The sequence below is a fragment of the Convolutriloba macropyga genome, chromosome 11 (assembly GCF_964194025.1).
Source record: "Convolutriloba macropyga chromosome 11, txConMacr16.3, whole genome shotgun sequence".
Lineage (NCBI taxonomy): Eukaryota > Metazoa > Xenacoelomorpha > Acoela > Convolutidae > Convolutriloba > Convolutriloba macropyga.
In genome coordinates, this window is record NC_134478.1 from 6,850,113 (window position 1) to 6,861,361 (window position 11,249).

General features: G+C 36.2%; 2 protein-coding genes across 2 annotated transcripts in view; both read right to left on the bottom strand.

Annotated features, from left to right (window-relative positions):
* Positions 1-11,249, bottom strand: part of LOC142349403 (putative SERF-like protein) — a 241,169-nt gene that overhangs the window by 145,152 nt on the left and 84,768 nt on the right. The window lies entirely within an intron of this gene.
* On the bottom strand, positions 831-11,101 carry LOC142349833 (dynein regulatory complex protein 10-like). The gene is made up of 4 exons (XM_075401636.1): positions 10,523-11,101; positions 7,809-8,004; positions 6,771-6,912; positions 831-1,393 (listed from the first exon to the last, which is right to left on the bottom strand). Exons 1-4 carry the CDS (start codon positions 11,074-11,076, stop codon positions 1,035-1,037), a joined length of 1,251 nt encoding a protein of 416 aa, XP_075257751.1. The 5' UTR covers positions 11,077-11,101; the 3' UTR covers positions 831-1,034.

Below are 11,249 nucleotides of genomic sequence, written 5' to 3' on the forward strand. Positions count from 1 at the left end.
TCGACTCAGCAATCGCATTTATTTCCAGGAAAAATGAATCTTTTTAAATAGCGTGTACAGTGTACAGTCATATTCAAGTCGATGCAAGTTAATTGCGACAATCGAAGAGTCGAGAAAGCAAACTGACGTCACATCAACTTTACTCAATTGCAATGGAGAGATGAGAACTAAAGGCTGATATGTGATGCTGTTAATCAGTTGAACAATTGCAACTGTTATTTAGGAGCCATGTGGTTATGACACAATTCGTATATCAGTTAAATCAACATAGCCCTTTGGTCAAGATTGCAAATATAGTGTTCAATTCACGGTCATATCCCAATCGACACAAGCTCAATGAGCCAATCGAAGAGACCGGAGAAAGCAAACTAACATCACATCAACTCAACTCAATTCACAAGAACAGCGAAGAGGAGTGAAGATTGCTATCTGATGCTGTAAATCAGCTGAACAATGTCAACTGTATATTTACTAGGAATGTGGTAATGGCACGATTCCTACATCATATTCAGGCGTCAAAAACATAAATAGCAGCCTAACCCTGTATTCTTTTTTTCACCTGCAACATGTGACCAATTCAGAAGAGAGAAGAGGAGTGAAAATGATATCTGGTGCTGTAAATCAGCCGATAAATGCAAGCTGCTTATTTACCGTGAATGCGGTAATGACACAACTCCCACATCAGGTACTCAATTTCTTATATTCATTTCCACAATAAAATTTCAGTCAACGTGATCACACTCTGCAATCACTTAAATTTTGAGGCTGAGTAGTTAGAAGATTAATCAGATAAATTTTCTAGTTGTCAAGTAATACTCGGATTTTAAAAATTCTGAAAAATAATGAATTCTATTTCTTTTATACATATTTACAACAATTGGAACCATTCTATATTACACAGATAGACTTTGATCAACTCAAAACCGTCAACACGGCTCTTTATACAATCGATCTTATCTACAAAATTAAACATCTAAAACGCATGATTCGATAGGCATTGTTATGAATTTTCATTTCACACTAGCACAAAATGATCACTTATTCTTTCCGCTTTGAGATCCAGATTTCTTTCCTTTCTTTCCACCCTTTTTCTTCAGCGCCTTCTTGGCTTTATAAGCGCGCCAGAATCTCTGAATAGCAAGCGCAGCTTTAGTGGCAGTTCGCACATTCTTTTCCTCTTGCTCTTTCTTTTCCTTGCTCACACGCCTCTCTTCCATGATTGTGTCATACTCCTGCTGAAGTGTCGCAAACTTTTCTTCTAGAACGTTCAATTCCTGTTTTTCCTGCGTGTACTGCGCGTCAATTTCTTCAAATTCTTGCTGTTTTTCGCCCATGTGAGAGTCATATTGGACTATCCAATTTTCAACTTCTGTTTCAGTTTGGAACTTCTTGCCTGAAACATAATCAACGCTGCTTCCGATTGTAGTCTCATTGAAGAGTCCAACAAAGAATTAAAGATTTAATTGATTAAATTTATTTGATTTACATTGAGTCATGAAAAACTAAACAGCTGAACAACCAGTAGGCTGTATTCTAACCCATCTTTAAGAAACAAAACTGAAGCAATTGATTCATTTTAGTCAGTAATTACTAAAATAACAAACGGAGGCTGGGAAATTTCCATATCGGCGCGAAACAGCTCCACCGAATAATCCTAGAATTGGTTCACTTTCCATGGAAACATTTCCGGACAAAACAGATTCAATTGAACAATAACCACTTAACGCACAAAATAGCCTCTCAAAAACCCATCAAACAAACTGTGTTAAAAGCATCATGAGTGGACACAAAAGTGATAAAAAACTAATGCAACTGCCAATTTTGTTCTAATCGAGGTGAAAATAAAACGTACCCTGGCGATCAGCGACATAAAATAAGCGCAGTTCAAAAGTAGGAAATCACGAGTTAATTAAAAACATAGCTGGCAGATTGCCAGAAAATAGCCGCAATAGATTCGTAGATCGGCAGTCTAAAAAACAGTAAAAAAGACAGACCAAAAAAATTCTTCTTTTAATTGAAGGCTGATCTGTTATATTTTGATTAAAAATCTGTATGTTATTGCTGCCTCTATTAGCTGATCTCAAATAACCTTCATTTAGAGTGATACACACCCATTTGACCTTATCTCTTTGAGTTAAAGTAAATAAAAGTCAATTTCAAAGTGAGGAAGTCATTTTTGAGAGTGAGGTAAGTCAAGTGTGACCAAAAATTTAATCACGCGCACGAACAAAAAAAACTCGCTCCACTAAGAGCGAAAAATGACGTCACACATGCAATTCAGTTGAAATTGCATGAACGAATGAACAAAAAATGGCTGTGACGTCATATGGTCGTAACAAAAATCATGACGACGAAATAAAAAAAAACCAAGAGAAGGCCAATAATAGCCTCAGCTATCGCTGTGCGGCTATTAACAAGAAAAAATTGTTGGTTTTGAATTCTATGGTTATACGAGGCACCTCCAACTTGCTAATTGCACATATTGGCGTGCTGTATTCCCAAATGGAATAGCAGACTCGATTACGCAATGAATGAATTGGGGTTATACCAATCATAACCACTTAACAGATCCAGCAACAGTGGGGGGATCATTGGCTGCATGGAGCCCTTACGGCCTGAACGATGTGCAGTGGTGGGGATTGAGGGGCGGGCAGATATGGGGGCGTGGGTGGGGGTGTGGGATCAATTTTTAAGAGCCGCCCTTCAAACAAGTATAAGTCTCCAAAACAGTTTCTGTGAATCGCACACTTGGAGACTAGTGAGCTGACAGGCTCTATGATAACTGATTGTCCACTGAGCGCTACCTCTTTATCCCGTTTCACAGGACCAAATATCAAATGGGTTTGACGAAAAATCGCATGAAAAAGACCAACAGATAAATATAATTGGTACAAACTTCGTTTCAGAGCAACTAACAATGATTTCTTAGAAAGTAATAGTTAAGTCATTTAAGGTGAAAACATTTCTATTAAAAATCAGCGTTAAAAGGGTAATAGATGATGACATCACGCCACAAAACAACAGCTGAAGTGCGGCATCAACAAAGGAGTTGAGGAAAGAGAGACAGAGAGATAGTGTGGGAGAGATAAAACGTGAACGAGAAAGAAGGAAAGAAACCGAAATCGACAGAGAGAGAGCTAGGAATATTTTCCATAGCAGGATTCGAATATGCAAGTTCTAGTTTTCTAGCCTTGTAATTAAATCATACTAAAAAAACTGAAACGTAGAGAATCTAAAAGAAAAGTTTTCAGAATTCGCAATGAGAAAATGTGCAAATCTTTTTTTGTCTTAGGAGTTCTTTCATGTAACCCATGTGCAAGACTAAAGAAGTTTCGTTGGCCAGTAGCGATCATTAAACTCAGAAAAGGACAAAAATATTCAAAAATCTTTAAAAAAAATGGCAAATTTTAAAATCATGCTAAAAAATCGTAATTTTAATAAGTTCAGAACCACTTCATTGTCTCAAGAGACTATCCAGTATCCCTATTTGAAGCCTTAAAAACTTTCACTGGCTCATAAATATCCATAAACTCGGAACATGATAATAATTTTCAGAAAATTTGAAATTAAATTTTATCAAAAAATTGCTAAAATTTGAGATATTAAAAAGTTGAAAACTATTCCATGGCCTATAAAAAATATTAGTAACTGATTACCAAACCTCTAAGGAGGTTTTCCCGCCCCTGCGTCTTAAAACTTGAATGTCAAAAAATAGCAAAAACAATTGGAAAAAAATGCAAGTTCTGTCAAAAAATGCTAAAATTCGTGATGTTAAAATGTTGAAAACCATTCCATTACCTCTAGAAACTATGTAGTAACCTCTTATAAAACCCTAGAGGAGGTTCCTTGACACCTAAGGCTAAAAACCAAAAATGACAAAAATTTACAAAACCTTGAAACAAATTGTGAATAGTATAAATTTGTGAACAAATTCAGTATAAATTTGCATTTTTGTTTGGATTACCAAAACATATAGCTCTTAAAATGGCCGTAAAAAGTACTTATGTCTTGCAAAAGACCTTTATCAATTTTAACCAGCATCAATTTTAGACTGATCCACGAAAAAAATTGAAAAATGACGAAAAAACAAAAAATTGCAACATTTTGGGCTGAAAAACTCCTAAAAATGACATTTTAACCTTGAACTACGGCCTTCCCAATAACTTCACCACGCACTTAAAGGTCTACTAAAATAATGGCCTCTAAGCTCACAAGGACTGTTAAGGGCCTCTAATGAAACTTAATGATTGCCTGGAGCTACCTGTTCATCCCATTTTTAAGAATGAAAAGTCAAATGGGTCAGACGAAAAATCGGTCATGCAGAACAATCGCATGAAGACCAACAGGACTAATATAATTGCTACAAACTTCGTTTTTTCAACTTTCATCTCACCTGAAATTAAATAAGTAAATTGATGAAAACCGTCGAAAATAGTAACAAAATCAATCATTGTTTCAACATAATTTTTTTTGAAGACATCAGGAAAAATATGTTATCCTATTTTTTCTTTAAAACCATATGAATTAGTTTTAAATACGATTAGGCTTTCTGGTCTTATTTTACTTCTGATTTTAGCTTGAATAAAAACTAACTTTTACGCTTCTTCAAAAACTTTTCAACCCCAACGAAGGCACGCTGTTTTTGATTTATTGAAAAAGCTTATTAACGGGGACTATTTTGTCTCGGGCTCCTCGGGGTTTTTTAACCTTTTTTGTGTAATATTGCGGGACTGTTTTATCTGTCCACGAAAATATATGTTTATACGCCACCAAAGAAAACATAGCCGGCGTTAAATTATTGAATACCAATGCTTCAAATGAAAAACTGCACGAGAAAAAAGAAAAAGTGGTTTCTAACTCAAAGGAGAATCTTGCATGTGGTCTAAGACACAAGAAGAGGCAGATAACTCCAAAAAAACGAAGTTTGAAAGCGGCAAGAAAAACTGATGGTTCTTTAAAATGTAGTGACCTGATGTAAAGTCCTCAAAACCAACATTTAAACCCTCAAATTTACTCAAACAATCAGTCGCAAGCTCAACAAAATGTCAGCTTGAACTGAAAATACAAAAAGTGCAAAATTTGCAACAAAAAAGTGAAAAATTTGAAGACCGGTTTTACATATTATAGACAAACAGAGGAAAAAACCGCAAAACAATGTTTACAGTTTTTAAACAATGATATGAAATGATTTCAATAAAACGTTATTAATGTTTTTGAAGCTAAAAAAATAAAACTCAATTTTGTGCCGCAAAAATTGACGTAATAAAAGTGGGCATTACCAGTTTGCAAGAGGGCATTACCAATTATTACTCAAAAAGACAGAAAGGAATTATGGCTTCACAAAAACCATATGAACTAAGAACAACGTCAACTGGAAAACTAAAAACAAAAAATCCTGCTAATTTTTAAAATTGCACAATTTAGGGCTCAACTTAGAAGATAGCCCGCAAATTGCCGGAAAATAGCCGAAGTTGGTGCGCTTGATGCACATCGGGATTGAACCAGAAAAAGAAAAAAAGAAGAGATAAAACGACCGAATTTTTTTCTGCTTTTTTAGTGTCAAAAAGTGTTCTAATTTGGCGTGCTGTTTCAGTTATATTCTAAAACTACACTTAATTCAGCTTCTAAACTGAAAGCCAATAAGCTTAATACCGATATCAGCTAGCAAATACGTTTGATTTTGCTCTCTTGACTTTGACCTTATTCACTAGATTGCGTAATTCGATGCATGAAAGAATTTAAAATCCATTCAGTTAAAACGGTGAATGAAGTAAGTCAGAAGTCAAACGTGAAAATCGTGAATGATGTAAAACAAAAAACGTGACCAAAAGGTAAAGCGAATTAAAACATCAGGACAAGTCCTGACGTACAATTCAAAGAATTTTCATTGACTAAACAAAAACTAGACCTAGAAGGGACTACGAGTGAATTGGGAAAATGATTTATCGAAGTCAAAATGCCGCATGTGGAAAAAACCACTAGCGAGTAAGAGAAATTTGATTCAAACAAGAAACTAGTCCTAGAATGAACTTTGAATGGATTGGGAAAACAATTTAGAAAAAAAATCTGATCCAAAAAAAAAACAGTAAAAATCAAAGTGAAATTGCCATACGTGAACAAAAAACCACAAGCAAGAAAGCGAATTTTTGTTCACACACCGTTTTTCACTCTACTTTAAACTTAGAGTGAATAAATTTCTTGCCGCAAAACCACTTGCTTTTTCGCCTCACTTCCTTTTTCGGCGTGACCAAAAACACTACTCCAATTTGACTTCAAATACCATGAAAATGTGTGAACAAATCTTAAATCAAAAAAGACAGCGCCCCAATACAATTCAAATTCATTGAATTGTAAAAAAAGGACAGCGCCTAAATAATAGCCGTTGAGAGGCTGACGGTGGCTATTAATCAGCAACGTTGCAAAAATATTGATCTATTTCATCATTGAATGCCATGAGCTTCAAAAAATTGATACTGTCAAATCCAAAATACCTAAAACAGGATAAAAATTGGGTATTTATATCAAAAGTAGTAAATTGTAGAATTAAATTGCAAATAAATCACTATAACTATTTTCACATGTCTGATTTTCTAAACGATTGCACAATTTTGGCAAGTAAGAAAATAAAAAAATTAGCTCCAAACTGGCGTACAAAAGACTAGATAGTACTGATAAAACTGAAAAACATAAATGCTTTGATAGCTCTCGACACACTAACTCGACCAGAACACTTATTTTGAATATTTGCTTGATAAAAATTGAAAAATTACTTCGTAGAGTCTGTTCAGACTTGCGATGCTCGGCAGTGACATTTGAGAGCTGTTGTTTCAATTGATTTAACTCCAACTTCAGTTTGTCTTTCTTCGTCTCCGCATTCTTCTCGTCTGCTTGTTGCTGTTTTTCAGAGTCAACCTATTAACAACACATCGGAGATTAGTAAATCATCTTGGAATCAACTTTTTAAAACACAAGATTAAAAACTGGTAACATTTGTATAAATCCGTAACCGTTAATCGTTCTTGCTTATACATTAACACACCACAGAAACATAAACCGACAAATGTCGGAAGAATTGCTCTTGAACAACAGGCGAGGCAATTTAATTCAAGGTCTGTAGTCAATCAATTTTTCCTTATGGGTGCAAAAAGCCTTGCCCTCAACGGGATTCGAACCCATGACCTCCCGATCCATAGCCACCCGCACTAATAACTGTTGTCACTTAGTTTCCCAAACTGCAACGGACTATGTATTAGCAACAAGATTTAATTCGGAGAGAGCAATAGAGATCACTCAAAAATGATGAACGAAAGCGTAAAAAAAGTCACTTGAGAAGTCAAAGACTGTTCTAGAAGAAAAGCGCAAAATTGTCGAGCGAAAAATTTGCATAAAAAAGACACACGTTTACAATAATTGCTAAGAACTTCGTTCAAGAGCAATTAATAAACTCTCAAAAATTTCTTCGAAAAATCTCAGTGGCTATAAATTTGGTACAAATCGAACTTCAGAAGTCTTAGATCTATAATGACACAGAAAAGTAATGACATGCATTGTATACTGCTGTCGACATCAACAAAACATCACGATCATGACATCAAGTCATGCTGCATTAAAACATGTTTATATTCTCAGACCATATTCACATTGATGTTGTTCTTATTGCATAAAGGCCACAGGTCTTGAAGGGTAAATGGGCTGCTGTTCCTTAGTTGATAACGTACTCATTTGATGTAATCTGGAATTTTTATTTAATTCAATTTGACGTTGGACATAGATGTTAGCAAATTTATCATTGAATATATTAAGGGTACCTTCGTTCGCGTGATATGGTCATCGGCGCTCTTTTCAATAGAGTGAATATCCAACTTGAGTTTTCTGATAACTTCGTTCCTCTTAGTGACCTCTTGCTCCTTGTCAACTGTAGCTTCCTCCAACTCTCTCTTCAATTGTTTGATCACGGCCTCGTTCTTGTTGCATCTGTCACTCATTTCTGTCAGGTAGTCTTGTCTGTTCACAAAAAAAGTATAATGTAAGATTATCACGCAACAATTTTGCTTTTAAAATTCAGTAATTGTAAAAACATAGCTGAGTTCAGTGTCTATGTTTCTTCACAGAACTAAAGAATCTACCTCCTCTTTAAATACACCCTCAGCTTAGTGGGCACAAAACTTTTACAACCCTTAGCTTGCGTGACATTTTTTCATAATTTTTACATAATTTTACATTTTACATAAATTTTAGTTTTTACAACTAATTAACTCACAATTCATATGGGGTAATAACAGGCACTTGGAGTAAAGACAGGGTAAAGACTTGGTAATAACAGGCACGTGTTTAATATCCTTACATGGTGCACATTTACAAGTTGTAATTCTCGTCACATTAAGATGAGATCCAATGAAAGAAAATTTAAGAAAAAATTTTCGAGACATTGCTTTCATAATTCCAGCACCTTAATTAGATAATTATGCCAGGAGGAGAGTTAGGCTGAATCCTGATGAAAAGAAGGATTCAAAAGACGGCTTATTAGTTTAGCAACAATGCCAACTAGGAAGCGCTCGAATGTAGCTGCCAACGTGACATCTTTTTGTCAAGCTATAACACTATGGAAGCAGCTAAAACATGGCTGTCAGATTAAGAGTTAGATATCCTTAGCTGATCGAGCACAAGGGGATAAGTATAACTCAATTTGGCAAAAAGAAGTCATGTGGCTATAAAAAATTAAATCAAAACTAAGCCGGCAGATTGCCGGTAAATAGCCACTGTTGTCGACCACCCTTGACGTATGTTGACAATAAAACTTTTGAAATATAAACTCTATTCAGTCGAAAGAGAGTGAAGTAAGACAGCAAAACCGTGACTGGTCGGAAACAAAAAACATAACCGACAAACGTCGGGTGAATTGCTCTCAAAGGACCAGTGAGCTGCTGGCTTCGGTGAGGCGCCGATCACGGGGGGGGGGGGGGGGGGGGGGGTGGGCTGACTGAGGGGTGTCAAAAGATGATCTGCCCTACACACAATGAAATTGTCTCCTGAAAGCAGTTTTGGTGAATCTCATTCTTGAAGTATAGCAAAGTTTAGGGCTCTGAGAGAACTTAAGGCCCTCTGAGCGCTACCTGTTTATCCGGTTTTTGAGGACGAAAAGTTAAAAGGGGTCAAACGAAAAATCGTTCAACCAAAAAAAATTGCATAAAAAGACCACACATAAACTATTATAATTGCTGAAAACTTCGTTTGAGAGCAATTAAACGTTAACAAAAACGAATTAACAAAGAGTTTCTAAATAATAGCATTCTGAGTAGCTGACGGCGCCTACAAAAAACAAAAACCGACTCATGTCGGAGGAATTGCTCTCGAACGACCAGCGAGGCAATTTAATTCAGGGGCTGTAGCCTAGATAAAATTTTCTTTATGGGTGCAAAAAACGTTGACTACGCCGGGATTAGAACCATAGATCTCCCGATCCCTCATCAGAAGCACTGCCCACTCGTCTTTAGGGCCCTTCTTTCTGTTATACTGCAATCGATTTTTTTATTAGCAACAAGCTTTACTTCAGAGTAAGAACAATAGAGATCACTAAAAAATGAAGAATGAAGGCATAGTGTCACTTGAGAAGTCATAGAAGGTTCTAGAAGGAAAGCGCAAAAACGGTCAAACGAAAAATTTTCATAAAAAAAGATCAATGCGTTTACAATAATTGCCACAAATTTCGTTCGAGAACAATCAATAACAGAAATTCAATGACTTCTTCATATAATACAAAAAGAGATGAAAACGTTTGAAACGCGAGTAGCTGGTAGGCAGGTGGCAATAAGTTCAGAAAAAGCTTCGGATGACGTTCTAAGAGGTTATTACAGCCTCACATTATTATTATAGATTACTTAACTTAAAAAACGAACCAAATTCGCCGCACTTTTAAATGACTTTAGTTAACTTCCGTTCAACTTTGAAGTTCATTTGCCTTAAAAAGCCATGGACAGAAAAATCAAAAGGAATGCTAAAGACAGCCAAGCAAAAAAAATTCATCGAAAAGAAACATACGACTGCAATTATTGCTTCAAAAGCGATGGCCATTGTTTAAATTTGCAATGCTTGATACCTTCTGTTTCCGTTCAAGCTTATCAATTACTATCAATTGCAACGTATGTTCCTCGAAGGAGGAGGTATCATCAACAAGTAAAAGGTATGAATAAGTTATACATGGACCACGAACTAAAATGTGATATCTATAATTGACATTAGAACAGGATTTCAAAATAGTCAAAATCATCGTCAGATTAAGTCTTGCATCACCGAAACAATATGAAAACTCACTTGAATCAGAACAGAAATTATTTAGTTTAGCAGCACTTAGTTTGAAAGACCGGATAAATTTATTGGCTAGAGGTTCTGCAAGGATATTTCCCCAGAAATTGCAGACAAAATGAGGGTCAATTCGAGGCTCATGATAGTGCTCAGCATGTTCATTGCCTTCGGGAGCTGTTGACATCATTCACCTTGCGAGCAATAGCATGAATTAACCTACCTTTGCTTTTCCTCAAAAGGAGTTGAAAGCAATCTCTGCAGCAACAGAGATTTTCCTTCCTTCACCATGGCAATGAAGGCTTTTGTCTCCTCGGGGGTGTTTCTCTCATACTCGCCTCGAACAACCTTCACAGCCGCCGGGTTAGCCGCAAACAACCTCAAAATAGTTTTGGTCGAGTGGTGCAAGTTGAGCTGCAACACATCCGAGTTACGTTGCAGTGCCTCGTCATTCCCCGATTCCTGGGTTCCATCTGTCAAGTTGTGCATCAATTGCTCATGCAATTGTGCGTGTAACGCTAAGTGATCGCAAAGATCTTGTCCGAATGCGATCGCGAATCTGTCCAAGTTTTCCAGAATAAACGGGAATAAAGAAACAAGTTCCATTCTTACGCACGTGTCTTCCATGACTGCCATGATTCTTTGTTGCTCTATTAGAGTCAACTTCTTTTTTGAAGTGTCCAACATTCGCTGGGTTTCGAGTTGAAACTGGGTTTTGCCACCATTTTGGTCCGCATTTGCAACTTTGGTTGCTCCTTTCGACGCCTTTGCTGCCATTTCAACTGAAAACCACCAAAGACTTCGAAATAGGCAAAACTTAAGGATTGAAAACAAGATACTTCGATTTGAGGGCAAGTTACTTTACCCATTAGTCATTTTGAGAAACGCTTCTAAGTAGATTTGTTCTGATAGTTTTTTTTAAAAAAGACCAACCTGTGGTAGACATTTTG

Coding starts and splice junctions, on each gene's coding strand:
- LOC142349833 (XM_075401636.1), bottom strand. CDS start 11,076: ATGGCAGCAAAGGCGTCGAAAGGAGCAACCAAAGTTGCAAATGCGGAC. Junction 8,005..10,522: donor CCTTTTGAGGAAAAGCAAAG/GTAGGTTAATTC, acceptor TTTTGTGAACAG/ACAAGACTACCTGACAGAAA. Junction 1,394..6,770: donor GTCTGAACAGACTCTACGAA/GTAATTTTTCAA, acceptor ATTATGTTTCAG/GCAAGAAGTTCCAAACTGAA.